Source organism: Argiope bruennichi, chromosome 5 (assembly GCF_947563725.1).
Source record: "Argiope bruennichi chromosome 5, qqArgBrue1.1, whole genome shotgun sequence".
Taxonomy (NCBI): Eukaryota; Metazoa; Arthropoda; class Arachnida; order Araneae; family Araneidae; genus Argiope; species Argiope bruennichi.
The window spans coordinates 344,224-364,916 of record NC_079155.1 but is presented as its reverse complement, the minus strand read 5'-3'; the positions used below and the strand labels follow the sequence as shown (position 1 = coordinate 364,916).

At 32.0% G+C, this 20,693-nt stretch overlaps 1 protein-coding gene across 1 annotated transcript; it reads right to left on the bottom strand.

The window, feature by feature from the left end:
• Positions 1 to 9,489: 9,489 nt before the first annotated feature.
• On the bottom strand, positions 9,490 to 10,155 carry LOC129968986 (protein NYNRIN-like). The gene has a single exon (XM_056083378.1). It carries the CDS (start codon positions 10,153 to 10,155, stop codon positions 9,490 to 9,492), a length of 666 nt encoding a protein of 221 aa, XP_055939353.1.
• Positions 10,156 to 20,693: the final 10,538 nt, after the last annotated feature.

The following is a 20,693-nucleotide window of genomic DNA, read 5'->3' as shown; positions in this document are numbered from 1 at the left end:
ACTTTTCCCCTTTTTCGTTTCATTTTTTTTAAAAATTACTTATTTAATAAGAACACCTGATTTACCCAATTTTTTGGAATAGTTTTTTCCCCTCTTCGCTTGCTTTAAAAAAACATCTATACTTATATATAAAGTTCAATGTGTGTGTGTGTGTGTGTGTGTGTGTGTGTGTGTGTGTGTGTGTGTGTGTGTGTGTGTGTGTGTGTGTGTGTGTGTGTGTGTGTGTGTGTGTGTGTGTGTGTGTGTGTGTCGGCGCTCCACAGAAAAGACCATTTGACCTACAGCTACTAAATTTGGTACATGTATACCTTAGAGGTCGGGAATGTGCACCTGGGGTCCCTTATTTTGAATTTTTAATTAGAATTATAATTATTAATTAAAAGCTAACTTTCTCGACAAAAAATTATTCATTTTCCCTACCACCAAATGAGTAAGAGTTCAGTTTTTTTCCCCAACAGTAATGAGGCTAGAATTAAGATTTTTCGGCTGATTATTTCAAAGGATTCTGTTTATTTTCGTAATGTTTGATGCATTTAAAATTAAACATTGTTAATTAATCGATCTTTCAGATTAATTCTGAAATACTTTTGAATTAAAATAAAACAGAATAAAGGAAATAAAAATTTCTAATCTGCATAGCGTTACCCCAACTGGCTTAGAAAAACTCACGCATTTGCGTTACCGTAACGTTACGTTGCGTTGCGTTGTAAATTCACGCATGCGCATTGTGTTCTGTTTGTTGACATGACAACCAATATGAACGGACGATTTAAATTATTTTTAGATTAGTTGCATGCTTTTGTAATTAAAGTGTATCTATGTTAGTTATATATTTTTTGTGTATGCTTATAGTTTTAAGACCATCGTCTTTTAAGTAGTTTTTTTTAACCTATTTTCGACCGATTATTTTAAACGATTCGTTTTTTTTTTTATTTATTTATTTTTTAGTGTTTGATGCATTTAAAATTAAACATTGTTAATTGATCAATCTGAGAAAATTTTGTTGACAAATTTTTGAACTATTACATAAGTTAAGAAAGATATTATTTAGTGCCCATAACGTTTAAACACTCAGTGACTGTTTTCAATAATCATATTACAAAACAAATACTTTGTTTCAGTAAAAAATATTATTATATTAATTGCAGATTAATCCTTTCCACTTTAATTTAAAGTATGAATTCTATGGGAGCCAACAGAAAATGAGAGAGATACATATTACGTTATGACTGAAGGCGTTTATAATATTATGAGTGAATTATATGCCTATCAAAATTTGAAGTTTTAAAATATTTTGATGAAGAAGCTATTAAAGTAGGAATTGCATAAAATATTTAATTATGAAAATTTTAACGAACATTAAGATTGGCGAACCGGCTGGTCGCCAAAGGCGGCTAGTTTCAAATAAAGTAAACAAATTTACAACTTGGAAATAATTCAAAAAGTCATTTCATCATCCTAATTGCGTCAATATAATTGAGATTCAACAATATCACAAAACAATATTCATCATTATAATTATTTTGAGTCAGAATTTTGGTACAATTAGCTATTTCAACGAGAACTATTTTTCAATTTGTAAGCAAAAAGCTTAATGTAAATTGAACATCTGTCCTCAAACGCTTAGAGAAAACATCAATTAACCGTAACAAGGGAAAATTATAAGACGATTACGCAGCGTTTTAGATCCCTATCTAAGAAGAGAAAGGAATTAACATATGGCATTTCGGCCCCTTAACTCTCGTGTGACAATTTCTATGACGGACTTTTTGTGACGAAATGGAAGTCAGTTTTCCTTTTATCGTCGCCCTTTAATCCAGCAATAGCTGAAATCTAAGTATTTTTTTGCCTATCAAAATATAAACTGGTGTCAAAGTTTCGCTGCGCTCATCCAATCCGTATTCATACACAATTGGACAGCTATCGAGATTGGCTTCGATTCCGATTAACCCTGTAGGTAACCGTTCTTCTTTCAGGCGAATTATTTTAATGGATTTACATGTAATCTTTTAACACTATCTACCATTCTCTTCTACCTACCCAACTACCACCACCACCAAGCTATTCGTACAGCTATGAACTTCCTAAAGATGCTGTATGTTAAAACCTTACTGGAATATGAAACTGATAACAGTTTCCAAATTCCAGTAAGTTCTCTATTGGTAGCAAGGAATGCTGCAAATTTATTAAAATCCATTATACTAGGCAAGCCTCGACATCCCATAAACTTCTGAAGTGACATAGGAAACTTATTTGTTGAGAGACATGAGACTAGCTCCAAATTATCCTTGTGATGATCCGAGTGAAGAAGGTGATGCAAGGTTTTTCGACTGATTAACATTGCCGGACACGAAAACTGTTCTTCACACTCACTCTAACTGCTTGAAGAAGTGCTTCCATCTACTCTCTTGTCATTTGCTTAACAGTTTACAAAGCAAGCATTTATGAATAACTTTCTTGGTAACTTAACGTCCTCACCTGATCCAAAATGACAATCAGAGTTCTACAAATTCAGTGCGTATTACTAAATAATGTAAGCATAAGTGAAAGTAGAGTAAAAGAAGTTTCGTAAATTTGTCAGATCCATTCAATGATAAAGAACTTTTTTCAAGCAATGAAAGTTGCGAAAGTTCTAATTTTCCAACAAGACGTAAGAGAACAGCTTTAAGAAAGGAATAGAATCGATTGGTTTTTATTTAGAAGTTTTGTTATTTGATAAAATATACATTTCATTTGGAAAATTATTTTTCAGAGGTATTTTTGACAAATAATCCGAAACAAAATAAGTATTCAATTCAAAACAAGTAAATTTCTGAATATTATGTTGGTGTATTACCAGTGAAAAGAAAAATTCAAGTAGTCATTCCAAGCAGCTTCCTTTAGGAGTTGAATGTAGAAACAACGACAAATTTTTGAAGAGCATCTATTGACCTTTGAACATCTTATTGGAGAAAAAAGCAATAAGACATAAACCATACGCAAGAAAATAATAGTCTTTACACCCATGCATCATGATAATGTGTGCTTAATTCATCCATATAAAGGCTGTACTGCTTTTCAATATCAAAATTGTTTCAAAGGATCGAATAGGATTTCAGACAAGAGCAGTAAAACAAAGTAAGACATTAAATGTATTGCAACAATAATTATTTAAATATATTAAATAAAAAATTTAGTATTAAATGCAATCTAATCATGTTATAATACATCATTAACACGTATTTCCAATTGTGCATTAAATATTCTTATAGTTTACTTAAAATATTTCTTAATTTTATGCTTATCTTATTTGATTCGGTACAGGGGCTGACTCAGATATAAACAGACATTTTATGGATTTTTGGATTTTACATTTACACATCTACCTAAATAATTTATCGTCCTAAATAGAAGAAAATATAATTATTTACACAACAAAATGCATGTAGAGCAATAATCAATTTTAAAATTAATTACATTGCCGAAACCCTTATATACCAGAATACTTTTAATTATTGACTCCTAAATGCATCTAAATGCTGTCACTACATAGATTTACAATAGTTTTGCATTTCCTGTTGATTCGACAGAAAGGAATTTGTGGGTAGAAGATGACCATGCACAATGATGATGATGAATGATTATTTCAACCCCACTTCGTGATCTGATGACGAGACTTGCTCAATTCATCCTCCACACCGAAAACAAATTATCTGTTTCCCGAGTAGAGTGTCTCCGACAATTATTATTTTCCGCATTTAATAGAATTTTTATCCATTTAAATTCCTCTCAAAGAAGACTACTTTGGCCCGAAAGCCAGTTTTTCTAATTAACTGAAGTCTCCTATCGCCTTACTTGCCACATTCTCTTTTTTTCCTTCCCTCATTTTTGTTTCTTTTTAAGTAAAAGTGTGAAAAAAGTTTTCAACGAACCAATTAGAAGAAATTCAGGAAAGAATAGGATCATCATCATGACAACGAAAAAAAAAAGCTTCGTGTTGCCTTTATGAATAAAGAAAAATGAAACTAAAGGATTAGAAAGAAAATAAAAGCATTTAAAAAAGAGAGACACAGTTCAACAGGCACATCAAACGTGGTCCTTGCCCAAAAAAGGGAAAACCAAGCTTTATCCAAGTCGAGAATTGAGAAATAAATTTTAAAATGATAAATTTATTTCAGGACACGTGTTATTCTTAAGGGGAAAAAGACTATTCGCATAAACAAATTTTCAAAAAAGGCTTCTTAAAATTCAGCTGGGAACTCAAATATTCAAAATCAACATTTTTCTTACATTAGATCACATAGGAGGAAAAATTAAATAATAGGAAAATTAATAAAAGGAAATTTTCTATAAATTATATACGTATGAATTATTCTTTTATTGGCATCGATTCAAATTACATCACCTAGTAAATCATAAACTATTCTGCTATTTGTGATTAAATTCAGCTGTTTGTGGTTAAATTATTATGAGATTTTAATTTCACATGATCAAGCTACATCTTACTACTTCATATGACTCGAATTACAAAGACAGATTATTTACTATTATAAAACGTATAAAACTGTCAAGGAGATAAGGTTGCTTTTGACAAATATGAGGTCTGCCAGACACATTTAATTATAGATAATTTATGCAATCGCGGAAAAGAAATCTTTATTTAGAATGAAAATGTGATATCCTAGATTAGATGCTCACAGTATATTTTGAGTAGAATACAAAATGCAACAACAAAACAGATGTGTGGTTAACAACGTGCGATGTATTGTTTCGGAATTCTTTCTTTAATAAAGTACTCCAAAGGCTTGAGTTTGATATCGCATTAGACTTGTGTTTTTGTCTATCATGCGTCGTATGACTTGCAGTACTGTTATCCATGCAATGTCGTTGCCTACTGCGAATTCATTAAACCTGTATTGTGAGTTTTGTCTTTTCTTTCATTAATACAACAACGAAAATGACAGCTACAGTCTTCATTAGCGTTCACAATTCCATTCTTGTTTACCTGTCTAATCCTTAACATTTGTCAAAATAAGGAGGACTTTTGGTTTCTAAGGACTATGGTCGGATAAACTGAGCAGAGATTTTCTTGTGAGCCATTGCATTTTTCTAATAGAATCTGATTAATGATGGCATTCGTTCTCTAACATATCTTATTGTAATCTGTATTCCCACTCTACTATTACACTCTACAATTAATTCATCCTCGAGAAAATATTGGATGATCTTAGTTACATCACAAACTAATTTAAATTTTACATATTAAAGTTTCAGCACTTTTCTAAACTCACGTTTCGATGACCTCAAAATTAGGTTAAATCTCTTTTCGAATGACAATGCAAACGATTTCATCCCTTAATAAATTCAGAGGGCAGATATTTTTTTCAACTTCATGATGCATTAACCATCGCGGGCCTTCCAGTGTCTCAAATTATGTCCTTCAAGTGGAATGTCTGTAATCTGCCGAATTTTCAGATGAGAAATCCTGGATGTAAAAAGAAGTATTAAATTCGTGGAATGGAAGAATTAAGTCAAAAGGGTTGTCTGATAAGAGAATTGAGACGGTCTTTCGCTGTTTGGCCTCTCATTAGCTAGATATCATTGGAAGCTTTCGATTTTGAATAGAAAAGGTTAAAGCCCTTTATAAATCGAGATTTGTCTTAAAGGGGCGATTACAGAAGGTGTCTGAAATATAATATTTAAAAATTTTGAAATTCCAGAGCTAAAGGAATAAAGATGTGACGAATTCGATTTCGAAAATAACTTAAATATGAAACCATTAAATGTGAGATGACGGATTAGTTATCAGATATGATTTATGTTATTGATAAATCTTATATGCCTTTTGCAAATATATACTCCATTGCTAAAGCGGAATGAGAAAGACATGATTCATGAGATAGTTTATTTTCAGTTATCCATGAAAGTAAAATATTATATATTTTTGTAAAAATGTTAGAGCTTGAGAAAAGATTTGGCAAATGTATTTTGATAGAATGCACGAAAAAAAAGTTCAAATACATGCATTTTTAGAAGAGATTACAATACGATTCGACTTGCAATGCTTAGAATTTTATGCTTCTTGAATAGGAATGTCGTATAGACATTTCAGTACAGATCAATAGTTTTTCGGGAGAAGTTCTACTTTAAATCAAACGAGGCCGTCATATCGGAAGCTAGTATACAAACAAACACGGTTCCTGCTTCATGGAACATAGTGTGTGCATGTTCGACTTGTTTACCCTCACAATTAAATTCATCCCTCAGTAGCAAAATATATAAGAAAGTCCATGACATCCAAGCTAAGCAATGAAGAGTTTTCTAAAAAATAACAGTATCCATCGTTTAAATCGAGGAAAAAAAAGATCTTTCAACATCTCCTAAAATCCATAAAGCCTTCATCTACTTATTTGACAGGGGACAGTCCTATTTAGAGAACCCTTATGATTCCATTTCAATTCCTGAGATTTCTCGAACCAAAGCATATGTATTCTAATTCAACTATCCTACAACGGTCAATGGAAAAAAGGCTTCCCTGACAAACGTGGTTCTATACTCTTACTGCCTAAATTCCACAAATGAATAAGGAAATCTTCCCGTTCTCTCATTCATGACAGATAGGTGATTTAACATTCAAACAATTTTAAGAGACAAGAGTTAAATTTGCTTACAAATCTTTCTCTGTCATCAAATATTTTTGAAATAAACATTGATCTTCTGACAAATTAGGACAAAATTCAACTTTATAAGAATAAATTTATATTCTTGCTAGATTTTTTTTTCTTTCTTCCACGAATTTGGTACGCAGCTTTTAATTTGCAATACCAGCTCTTAAGAATTGACGTCTGTTTTTCAAATGAAACTATAAAAATCTAAAATAGAATGAACATAATGATTTCCATTCAAATATTTTAAATCATAAATTCCTTATATATTCAATTAAAGCTCATATTAACTTCAATGTTCCATTCCATATTCTATTACAATTTTTTTAGCTTTGCAAGACTATTTTTATTAAAAGATTATTGTAATTTTATTCTTTTTTAAAACTCATACAATACTCGGATGAGCAAATGAAACATTTGAAAAGAGTAGGTGGCAATCCAGTGGGCACCGCAGTGAAAACTGAGGTTATAGTTAAAATTGAACAATAATAAAACCCTGTGGCAGGTATGCCTTAACGAATGCGACTAATTTGAGTCATTTCATACCTAGAGGACCGGTTTCTTAAATCTCAAAAACATGTCTATTTTCCGCTTCGAGTATTCGGGAAATTATTACTTTTCGTGTTATTCACTAATTTTTATTCATTTAAATTATTCTGCAGAAAAACAGCTTTGACCCGAAAAACTGTTTTTCTAATTAACTGGAGTTTCCTATTTCTTTACTTGCTTTCATTTTTTTACGCTTGAGTGTGTGCGTTTCTTTTAATGTAGCAGCGAGAAAAATTCGATGAACCAATTAGGAGAAACGCAGGACAGAATGGAAGCGTCATCATAGACATGAAAAAAATTCTTGGCGGTAAAAAAAACTGAAGTAAATAGAAAAACTTCTCTGCTCTAGCAGTGGCAAGAGCAGAGAACGCAAAATTCCTAATATAATGGAACCAAAACCAAAAGCAATTCAAAGCTAAATAAATCAAATAAATTTAAAAATGAAAAATAAAATTAGTAATTCGAATTGGGATGTGAGTTTGTACCGCAGATGCACTGGTTAAAATAAGATACTATAAATAGATTGAACTAATCAAAATGGTTGCGCTTCATATAAATTGGAATCATGTAAAAAATTAATTCTTCAGAAGAACAAATCTCGTGCATCCTAACAGAAATTGTAGTTCATATTAGAATGAAATATAAGAAAAATATTGCTCAGACATTGAACTTTCATAATATTCTTCAATCAACGTCACAAACTTTACTGATAAAATGAATTAATTGTATTAATATATTCATTTACACACAAATATATATATATATATACGCCTAATTTTTGAAGCAGAAGGCAGTTTCGAAGACATGAGAAGAGACTTTCGATTTTTTAACTTCGTTTTATTTCTGTCCCGGGAAACAGGATTTTTTGCACAAGCAGAAGCAACGAGAACAACACAGAATTACATAAGACGAAATGAGGAAAAGTTGATGAAAATTTTATCCCTGTGAATATATACTGTGAGATCTTAATAGAGATTCGCATAACGTGTTAGTCACAAGCAAGGGAATCATAGGTATCTTTAGAAGAATTTGTGTAAGTCAACAATATTTTATCCCTTCACTCGGAGTGTGGGAACCGCTAACTAAAGCATTTTCACAGAGCTTTTGTTGCATTAATTAAATAGAAAAACAGGAATGGGATCAGGAAATAAGAGAATATTTTAGAATGAAATTAATATGGGCTGAATTACGATAAACTTTGAGAATTAATTTGGATTCAAATTAGAGTTTAAAATATCCTTACCACACACACACACACACACACACACAAACACACACATACATACATATGTATATATATATATATACATATTGTTAGGAAATTTCCGAGGTTCGTTTGGATAGTGGGAGTTATATGGTGTGGAGAACGCTCAATAAGCAGGCGTCAGTAGAAAAAAAACAACGACTTTTATTTACACGAAGACACACAGGACAGCACAAAGACGACAATTATATACAGAACAGAAGACGATTATCTTCAGCCAAAATGTGCAGCATACAACAAGACTCTACTGCAGACAGTAGCACACAGCTTAGTTCAGCATTAGCTTGACTCCGTCGCTGCTCCGCTTATCCCTGGAAGACTAGTTCTTCACCGTCAATTCCGACTACTCTCGCTGTCGCCTCCGACTACTCTTCGACTCCACTGGCTCACGACCACTCCCCGGCAGTTGCAGCTGCTTTTATAGGTCTCAGGAGGCGGGGCTAGAAACCTCTCAACCAATCAGGAATGTTCGAGGCGTATCTCGGTTCCTACTGGACGGATCAGGAAAATTCTCGATGTTTCGGGTATAATCTATTTTGGCGCCGAAGTTGCCAAATTCGTCGCCAAGCTCTGGGGCCTCCGACGTGCCACCTGGACTCCGTCCAATACAGATGACTGTAAAACTGTCTTTCTGATGATGGAACCAACTATGCTGGGAAGCCGCATCACAGATTCGTAACATTGTCCCCCTCCTAATGACTGCACGTCCCGGGCAGTACAATATCTGAGTAAGAGGTATCTACTTATAGGATTACCATATTCACACAATAAGCAAGTATAAAATAACAAATACCCAAAATGACATACAGCGTAAATATTTTCAAAATACATGAACACAAAAATAAATTACAATACTAAAATAACAAAATTAAGATGATAAATGATTTACATTATTTATCATATAATGGGCGACCATGGCGATCTGAACTGGAAAGATCTTAATCACCTTGGCAAGGTAAGGGGCTAGCCTGTTACAGTGTATCACCTTCGGTTTTGAGTGTGGTGATTTCTGTATCCGTAACACAACGTCATTCAGTCTTTTAAGGATTGTATAAGGACCCTCCCAGTTGGTCTGCAACTTCGGAGAAAGTCCTTTGCGACGTTTCGGATTCCATAACCTTCGTGGAAATTGTGTCCCGTTGCTCTAGCATCGTATCGGGTCTTCATCTTCTCTGAAGCCATGTCGATCCTATCTCTGGCCAGATGATGCACCTCCTCCATCCGTATCCGGAGGTTCTCGACATATTCCTCAGGTGCCAAGGGAGCATCTGGAGGCCGGCTGAACAGTAGATCTGCAGGCAGACGAAGGTCACGTTTGAAGAGCATTTGAGATGGGGAATAGCCAGTAGTCTCGTGAACGGCACTTCTATAGGCAAGTAGGAAAAAGGGCAGTTTTTTGTCCCAGCCCGGTTGATTGCTGGACACCAGGAGAGAGAGACTGTTCAGAATGGTCCGATTGAATCTCTCTACCATGCCATCTGACTGAGGATGTAAAGCCGTAGTTCGAATTTTGTCGATGCCGAGTATCTCACACAGTCTCCTGCAAACAGCCGAATCGAAGTTTCTTCCTTGATCAGAGTGCAGTTGTAGAGGAACTCCGTATCTTGAAATCCAGTTTTGAACTAGAATCTCTGCAACAGTCGGGACTTCTTGATCGGGAATGGGGTAAGCTTCAGGCCATTTGGTGAAGTAGTCCATGACAACCAGGATGTTGTTGTTGCTATCTGATGACCTAGGAAGAGGGCCTAGGATGTCAAAAGCTATTCGTTCGAAACGTTCCCCCATTATACAGCTGCAGTCTTCCTTTAATGCGTTTCCCAGGACCTTTACGTGCAGCACAGGGATCACATGTACGACACCACTTCTCCACGTCATTTCGCACATTATTCCAGTAGAACCGTTCTCGAACTTTTTGTAAAGTCTTCGTAACACCAAAATGACCCCCAGTCGGACTGCCATGGAGTTCCTTAAGGACTGTTGATACTCTTGTCTTTGGGAGTATTAATTGCCATCTGAATGCTTTTACATCGTCAGACTCCCATTTGCGATACAACACACCATTTCTTAGATGGAGAGAATCCCAAAGAGCCCAGTAACGCTTCGTTGTAGGATGGAAAGGGGTGATGTCTTGCCAGCTAGGCTTTCCGCCTGTTGACTCTTTAAATTCAATTATTGGTTTTATTTCAGTATCAGCTAGTTGGTCTTTCCGGACGCTCTCCGCACTCCATGGATCTGATTCTGATGTTGATGGTATTGTAACTTGGCGAACTACAGGATCTACCATGCCAAATTTCTTTTCAACTCTAGAGCAGTAATAGCAGTTCTCCGAACATGGTCTTCTGAATTTCCATGTCATATTCCTGTAGTCTCTGTATCCATCTGGCTATTTGACCTTCTGGATTTTTAAAATTCAATAGCCAGGTTAATAAAGCATGATCTGTACGAAGCAGAAACCTTCGACCGTAGAGGTAAGGGTGGAAGTTTTCTACGGCCTTTACGATATCCAGGAGTTCCTTCCTGGTCACACAATAATTTCTTTCCTGTTTGGACAGACACTTACTGAAATAGGCGATGACACGCTCTTGTCCATCTATTTCTTGGGACAACACAGCTCCGATGCATTCATGGCTTGCATCCGTATCCAGAATAAATTGCTTTCCAATTTCAGGATATGCCAGGACGGGAACAGATGTTTGGGCGTCTTTGAGCTTGTTGAAGGCGTTGTCACACTCGTCCGTCCAGATGAATTTCTGTTTCACTTCGGTCAGCTTATGGAGTGGTCTGGCGATTATTGAGAAGTTTTTCACGAATTAAAGGTAATACGTGCATAAGCCTAAGCAACTCCGGAGCTGGTGAACATCCGTCGGGCAGGTCCAGTGTCTTTCTTACGATGACACTAGTCGTACTGAAAAGCAAAATTACAGATTTGTAACAATATCCTATCTGATACAGTTAGCGGGACGAAAACTAACTAAGGGAGAGTATTAAAAAAATTTCCGCATATGTCACCTTTGCTCTAAGATCTTTGCTATTCTTCTAACATAATTTTCCCTTGGAGATATCTTATATATGGTTTAAGAAGCTTTGGTTGCATATAAAATTGCCCGTTTCGCGTTGCGTCCTTCGCCATTTGGTCTGCCTGTTCATTGCCTATGCTGCCTACATGCGCTTTCACCCACGAGACATTTACTGTTGGATTTGTAAGGATGCTAAACAATTTTTCTCGCTCTTTTGTTTATACTCTTTGAATAAAGGGATGTCATGAAACTTTCTATATTGTCGATATAGACATTTTAAAAGTGGTGATGTTTGGAAATTGAAACTCATATTTGACTGCTTCATTAAGTGTAGGGACTTCAACTTGAATAATAGTGTTGTTGTCATTCAGCCAATGGTAGGAATAAATGCCAATAATCAGGATGCAGAACGCAGTTCCAACATCGTGTTCTGTCTTCGAGCTATCTGTGAAAATATTGATTTGTTCATTTGAGCTATATTTAATTCTTTATCTTCCAATGAGATCTGATTGAGATGGAGATGCTGTGAAGGGTGATAAACCAGGCTGCTTAGATCTTCCCATTGGATCTTTGTTATGTTATGGGAAAGAGGGATTCTCAGGCGATATATTGCAGTTTTTCTAGCTTCAAACTGTAATTTCATCGAACTGGTTTGTAGTGCGGTCTTTGGTGTTGTGTGACATGCAGCAAAAATGAGAATGTATTGAATTATTTTATTTGCATTTAGATATAGAGAAAAGAACTGAGATATTTGCAACTTAAGGGTGACAGAAATTTATAAAGAGACCGCTATCAAAATAAAAAATAAAAAAAACTTGGTATACAAAACTTCAGGTCTAGTTCTTCATCATATAAGTGTAATTGCATTAATAAAATAACATGGAAAGCTATTAAAGCTATCGAAATTTTACTCATATGGAATTCTTCTAATTTCCAAAAAACGTTTATAAAAAAATTTCTTGACATTGCAGCATGCGAATATATGGACTTAAAATCTTGCCACTGGAAAAATGCCACAACAAACAGTTTATAATAAGCTTGAAATCTGAGAAAAAATTGCCATGAATATAATATAGATCAATAAACAAATGAACAGCTTTAAAAAAACTGGTACAAGGGACGAGAAAGTTAAAATTTTAGAAATTGCATTTTCTTTTTTGCAGAAGGAATAAGAACCCTCCTAAAGCAGTAGCATTTAAGTAGCTTTAAGACAGAAGTGAAAGAGAAAATGAGAGATTGTAACATCATTCTTCATCATGGACGTTGCTGTCGAGGAAGATATTCTAACACATTCCATTCCCTAAACAAAGCTAAGTATTCAACGACTGCAAAAAGCTGCATGAGCGCGGATTGCTTGTACCCTTGCTTTCAGTATTAGTTCATAACCGTTAGTTCACTCGTATTAGTATATATTTCAATTCTTTTAAAACTAGTAACATATATCTTAAGATTGTATCATCGCTTGCATTACAAGTAAGAATTTAAAAAAAAAACGATATTGAATTTTTTAAAACTAAATCATTTAAAATTGCAGTGATAGGGCGCAACGACACGGCTCTTAATTCGTAATATTGCTCTGTTCATTGTTATTCCAAATAATGTTTCCATCATAATGCAAAATAATATTCTTATTAATATCGCTTTTGTATGCTTGTAAATTCAGTAATACTTGTTACTGTTTCATCTTCTGTAAATATCTTGGTTCTTAGTAAAATTCCCGTGACGTGCCCATCAAAGATTCTCTGGAATATTTATTTGGTGACCTTGTATCGATTTCACATGGAATACGTTCTATATTTTTATAACTGTATTCCCATTTTTAATTTATCAATCTGTTTCTTTTATGGTGTTATTTAAGTTAAATTTCGGGAAATTATTTGAAGTTATTGTTTTTTTAAACAATTTTACTGTGATTGTGATTGAGAAATCACAATCACAGAAGAAATCAGGATTTTTAAATTAAATGTCAAATCATATTTTTGAAAGTCAGTTACTGGTAATTGTTTTTATTTTCTGATAACCATGGGCAATTTTACAATATGTTTAAGAGAATGCTATATAGTTCATGGTGACTTTTATTTGTTTTAACATAACAATTTTTGAATTTTCGTTCCACCCTTCTGCAGATTCTCTGGAATATTTTTTTTTTCAATTTAATCGCTTAGACATAATTTCATGTGAAACTGCTATTCATTAATACCGTAATTTTAATCGTCTACTCTGCATATTTTTTGTTTATTGTAGACATGAAATTCCTTAATTTAGGCCAGTTTTATGACATTATATTACTATTAAAAATGGAATTTTCTGTTTAAACTCCTTATTAATGATAACTTTCGCGGTATTGGTAACCTTCACGGATTTGCGAATTCACTTTTTATTCGTCTTATAAGCTACACAAATATAAAATAGAATCCTTCTTTAGCTTTTAACAATGGAAAGAAATGTCGCGACTAAATATTTGAAAAAGCAATGGAACCGATTTGCACTCCAAATCAGTAATGTAATCTCTTGCTGAAAAATAGACAAAAAAAAAACCTTCTTTACAAACAGGAAACATTTGCACGACTGCTAAATTCGAATGATTAAAATGCGATGTGAAAATCTTTTATATTCAATAATATTTTCTGAAGTTACCCCGGAGAAGCGTGAAAACTTTGCTTGATTTTTAATTAATAAAATTTCCAAAATTTCAGAACGATTTCTTGGAGATAAACATCACTCCTTCAAGATATATATTTGCCAAATTTAATCTGTAAATCAAAAGGACCAGTCTACACATAAAAACACGCGCACACATACAGACACACACATATTCATCTTCATTATTAGTACATTGTTTTTCACTGAATTTTCTTTCACATGAGCATGAATATATTGTTCTTAATTGGAAGTAAATTTCACGTTCGTATTGTTTTACTTATATTAAGGTTAAAGGTAACCGTCTATTTTATTCCATCACAATTTTTTGGTACACAATGAAGGTTCATGTTTACACCTGCACTCGCCACCTTTGGTGAGCAGCCGGTTTGCCAGTAATAATTCACGCTAACATTTTTATTTAAATATTTTATCTCACTTAGTCTTGTAATAGCGTTTTTTTTCAAAATATTATTAATCTTCTAGTTTTGATAGTCATATAATTTACTCGTACTATTATGGAGGCCTTAGGGCATTCTGTTCATTAATCTATATATATTTTTATAGTTTTCTGTTAGCTTCCTTTCCTTTTTCAGTTAAAGTGTGAATGATTAAACTGCAGTAAATATATAAATATTTTTTACTAAGCGTGTTAAAAAATAAAGAGTATAGAAAACCGAGTTTTGCACAACATTGAAGTCTTGTGTACACTAATGAGTCATTTCATAATTCATGTAGTATCTCGAAAAGAATTATTCAGCAAACATTTCTCAGATTCATCATAAAATTCAGTTTTTACATTTACTTTCTAAAGAATTTAAATGATGTCAATAATAATATTTTATTTTGTTTCGTTCTATAAATATACTTAAAAAAATTATAAAGTCTAAATTTTGTACAGTTTATTGGTCCTAAAGGATAGTAATGTGCGAAATATTCTTGACACTTCAAATTTTAAATAAATGAATAGAAGTTTTTGTTTTCTTTGTTCAAATTTGTCCGCTTTATGAAGCTACGAATATTATAATTCTAGAACAATCAACATTTTCGTAATCTTAGGTCCATCAGAAACCCTCGGAGCTGCTTGGCGTCTCTTCTTTCAGACGAACAATGAAGTCATTTAAAATGCCACGTTTTTATTGAACAGCCATATTCAGATTTTCCAAAATGATTCAATTCAAATGATTAGGTTAGATAATCAGAATGCAAGTCTTTTTATTTAAAACAATAGCGTCTCAAGAATATTTTGCCAAATAATATTCACAGGGTCAAGGATATATATAAAAATTTTAAATTCTTAGTATTATTTACTGAGTATTTATTGACTCAAGTTACATAAAATGCAATTATTTACTTTATTTAGACCATTCCGTAAGCAGATGTATGTTTATTACTAAAGGTTCACAAATTAGCTGTTGGGTCCTATTTAGAGTGACTATCCTGTGAATATTGAGCTATGTTTGCTGTAAATAAAACTGAATTATTAAATTAATAATATAGATATTGTAAAAAAAAATCACAGAAAAATGTTTCTCCTTTTTTTTTAACATTGAATTTTATATTTATTATATTTTATGTAGATATGTGCTGAAAGTCACACTTTTCTAGGTTTAATTTGCACTAATAGTTAATGTATTTTTAATTTATGCTTTTGCTAATGTGTTGGCAAAGCATAAAAAAATAAGCTCGATAAAAGCTTACTTTTTCCCATGCAAGCTTAATAAGCTTGTACAAGTTAAATTTTATTTTAATTTTTGAAAAATAAATTGCTGTAAAATAAGTTTTTAAATTCATTAAAATATTTATTTTTATATACATATATTTTTATATATTTATATTATATACATATATTTTAATTTCATTAACATATATCTTTAAATTCATTAAAAAAATTTTAAATATTTGTTTTATTGAAAATATAATTTTTTTCTTTAAGTTTATATAAAAATTACTTTTTTTCTGTAATATTTTTTCAAAAGTTATCGTGGGAAGATGCTAAATTTCGCTTAATTTTTAATTATTTAAAATTTTAAAAACAACGCTCCAGGGTGAACATTTCCACCCTCCAAACCATGTATGTGTTAAATTTGTTAACTTTTTAGTAAATTTTGCATTTCTATATTTTGGTAGAATACTTTTAAAATAATTTATGCAATATTTCAAAGAATTATTAAATAATTTTTTTTCTGATTCATCATAAAATTCAGTTTCACCTTCAAAATAATTTAAATGTGGTAAATAATATTTTATTTTATTTTAATCAATAAATGTACTTCTGAAAACAATCATGAAGTATGAATTTTATACAGTCCTTTGATCCTTTAAATCATATTCAGTTACATTTTCTTGACAATCCAATATTTCATTCTTCTGCTATGAAGCCTGACTGAACTATAAAGGTTTCAACATCATTATTTTATCAACAATTTTATTATTTTGAACAATCGATCTTGTGGAAAGTCCAAGCGCTAATCGGTGCATTTTCTTCGAGTGTCGCATTTTTTTTTTCGATTGAGAGGTCTAAAATCGCGCCTTTATATGGAATGAAAACATTCAAATTTTCAAAACTAAATTAGTTTTCATTGCAAAATAGGGGAACATTATGTAAAAAGATATTAGTGTTTCAAGAATATTTTATTTAATATCAGCAGAGGCTCTATATAAAAAGTTAAAATCATAATGAATCAAAACATTTAAGGATTCATATAATTATTTACTTCATTTAGACCATTTTTTTTACTATACACGATAATTAATAAGTATTTAGAAATAATCTGTTGGACTCTGGTTATAGTGGATATCTTTTGTGTACTGAAACATGTATACCTTAAATAAAACTGAATGATTGAAGGAATAATATAGCTATTTTAAAATGTCACAGAATACATTTTCTCGCTTTCAATTTTAAAAAAGAAAACATTGATTTCATATTTATATTATTTCAGGCAAACAAATGCAGAAAATTGGATTTTCCTATGTTTAGTTTGCAGTAAGAGTTAATTTAATCTTTGAATTTGAGTTTTTGTCAACGTGATTTCAAAGCGCTGATAAAAGCTAATTTTTCCCACGCTCTCATAAAGTGCTCAAGCTGGAAAATATGATTAAAAATTATAATTAAGATTAAATATTAAAATGATAATAAATATATGGTGCACTTGTCTTTACTTCAAAATTTATATATACCGTTTGCTGTAGGACAAACGATTTGGCCAGTAGAGGACCACACATGCATCTTTACTATTATTACAAATAAAAATATCTTTAATCCTTGTCGATATTAATTTGTACTTTTGTAAGATGCTTCAGGACTACAATTCAAAACTCTTGTTTCATTGTCATGCTTTTTATAAGTTAAGTTTAGTTAATGTCCTGTTTTAAAGCAGTACTAGGACTATTTAGGGATGAATCTCGTAATTTTGAACCACGGTCAGATGACAAGAACGACAATTGAGCTGACATCCCCTCTCCAAATTTCTACACCACACCAATGGAGATTAACGCGCACCAGACTAGCTTACACGGCGGTTTTTCAATGGAATTGGATTTCGAACCTGAGTCTCTCCGATTTTGGTTTGAAACCCGGTTTCCTGGTGATAAGCAGAACCCTCACCACAAGGCCTTTGCGTCCCTTGTATTTTATAACTGCGCATAGCTGATGTTTGTAAGATAAATATTAATTACGACTTTAAATTTCTCATTAACTTTATATTTAATTCATCGTAATAGGGCTCGATTAAGCGAATCCGATTTAAAAAAATTGAGGACGTGAAAACTTTAATGAAGCATTAAGCCTAAATAAGCTAAACGTAGATTCAGAAGAATCGAGCAAATATTTAAAGAATTTTCTAAATATGATGCTTCCTATTCAAAAAATGCTTATGAAATTAATAAATCCAATATTTAGAAACAGAAATAGTTTTATCATTCCCCCAATGATGCATTTACTTCTAAAAGTACTCCCATTTGAAATATGCCTTCTATTGAAGCTAAGATTTAAATGCTTCGCTTTAGCAGCAAATATACCGAATGTCTGAATTTTTTAAGACCATTTATTCGGCGATCTTTCATGACAATAGCTCATTGACCATCAACTCAGAAATCATTAATCAATATTTCAAGAAATTTCAATATTTGATAAGATTTTTAACCGATGAACTAATAGTATTATTAAGCACATTTCTATTTCAGAAACTGCCTACTGTAAGATAAATTAATCAATCCTTATGACAGAAAAAGTTAAATTGTCAAATGTCAGAATATTTAGTGATCAACCCTGTATTACAAATAGTAAATTCTGTTAATTTAAGATTAGACGATATATCTCATAAAGTTAGCCGTGGATTAGATCTCTGGGCGAAATGACGTCCTACAGAGACGTTTCGCTCATTTATTTTTTGCTTAGAAAAGTCGATGGTCAGACGCGCCAATTATGGTCATAAACGCTTGGCGAAGATGAATTTCCTACAATCGAGTGCTTTTTATTCTTAAATCCTAGATATCTCATTTGAAAGGTTAAGGATACACAATACCCTAAAAATGAAAAAAAAATCAAGGTTTTATTTTTTATAGCTCATAAAATTAGAAAACTTGGCTAAAAATTTTATATTAGACATACTAACCCTTAACTGGGGACTTGCGGTCTGTGAGACCGCTAGCGATGGATTTTCTATCACCCCTATTCTATTTTTAGCTCAATTGAATGGATTGACCCTATAGCTTCCTGTTTTGTGACCTTCAATACACGTTCACTTTTTCGACCGATTTCAACATATGCTTTTTAAAATAATTCAGTTATTTCTTCGAGCGCGGTCCCTAAGACCGCAACTCTTTGTTAGTGTCCCAGAGATAAACAAGGCTTAGCAGATGGTGCTAAAACTTAGGGCCCGAAATATCATCCAGTTTACTGATACTATTATGAAGCAGTGCTTCAGACACTTTTAAATGAAGCAAAAAGTGATTTTAGTGATAAGTATAATTGTACAGAAGAGTTTTTCGTTGAAAGTTCGCATTGAACTGATTTTGATATGTATGTTCAAACATAATCAATTTTTCTTGTGATAATGTATTTTGAAGAATTTATAAAATATATTAATATACCAAGAGATATATATACAAAATTTATAGGTTGATTTTTATACTAGTTCTTAACCTGTATGTTTAAAATGCCCTAGAAAACCGTGCTATGAAAGTTACACAAGCCGATAAAAAAAGGTCCAATTTTACCCATTGTCTTTTTTTATTTTTCATATAATTTTTGAATTTTAAATTAAATTGTCTTCTATATACCTTCATATACTGTAAAAATAAATATGATTTGAAAAGTAAAAAGTAATATGCATTTTCAAGTATGAAATTTATTGTAACATGTCATTTGAGAAGAAAATGTTTCTTCTAACTCATTTACTTTTTTTAATGACAATATATTTTGAAAAATTTTTAAACATATCTATATATCAAGAAAAATATCTGAAAAATATATTGGCATTTTTTCATACTAATACATTCATTAGAAAATTTTATTTGAGTCTAAATGAAATGCGGTCTCGTAGACCGCACCTCCCCAGTTAAGTCCTAAAATTTCACCTCCCCAGTTAAGGGCTAATATGTTTTAAGATATTTGCATTTTCTAATTGTTATCTATCTTAAAATTTCACAGTTGACGGGGCGATGCTAGTTTCGTTCTCATTTTGAATCCGTTTCCCTTTCTTAAAATTTAATTAATTAATAATTTTTTTAATCTTTCATGTTTGTTTATGTTCCTCGTAAATCTGTTTATGTTATTTATTTTTTCGGTTTTCTTATTACTAAACAACTAATGCTCATAAAACTGTCTTTTTAAACTAGTATTAGTTTTTACACAAAGTTTTTTTTTTTTTAAATCAAGAAACTTTGATGTTAATATTGTATTACTTTTATTCAGATTTTTGTCGAGAAAGTGCCACGATCAAACGTTCTCGAGTTGTTATAAAATACAATATTTTGAAGAGATGGCAGAATAGTGAAAATAATATTTCTGAAAATCAACTTTCAGCAGATAGTATTATCTGCTCACTAGTATCTGCAGTGCATATCAAAGCAAATTTTGATACACATCGAAACGTTTAGCTAATTACACTGATTATAAGAGACCTTTCTTTTGAAATAAGATAAATTCAGTGAAATATAAAGCGAAATGAAAAAAAAAATGAAATTAGCTAAATTGTTTAAACCAGAACAGTGAAAAGAAATTAAAAGGCACTATGTACAGAATTGGTTCTTTTTACTTTCTGTTATTATTATTTGTGAAAGGGTTCATTATTATGTAATACATGTATTATGTTATTCTGTTTAAAAATTTTGTGAAAATATTATGTTCTAAATAAATTGAATAATTTGTTGTTGTTGTAACCATCGATACTGATATTGGGAAGTCACAATTTGAAAAATTCTATGCAGGCAATTTCAGTTAAAATAGTGTGTTTATACATATTATAGTTGAGAAACAATATATAAAAAATTAGAGCCCTTAAAACATTATTAACTTCTGATGACAAACTTCAAATGTATTTTCCTCAGGCTTTTATTTATTTATTTTGATGC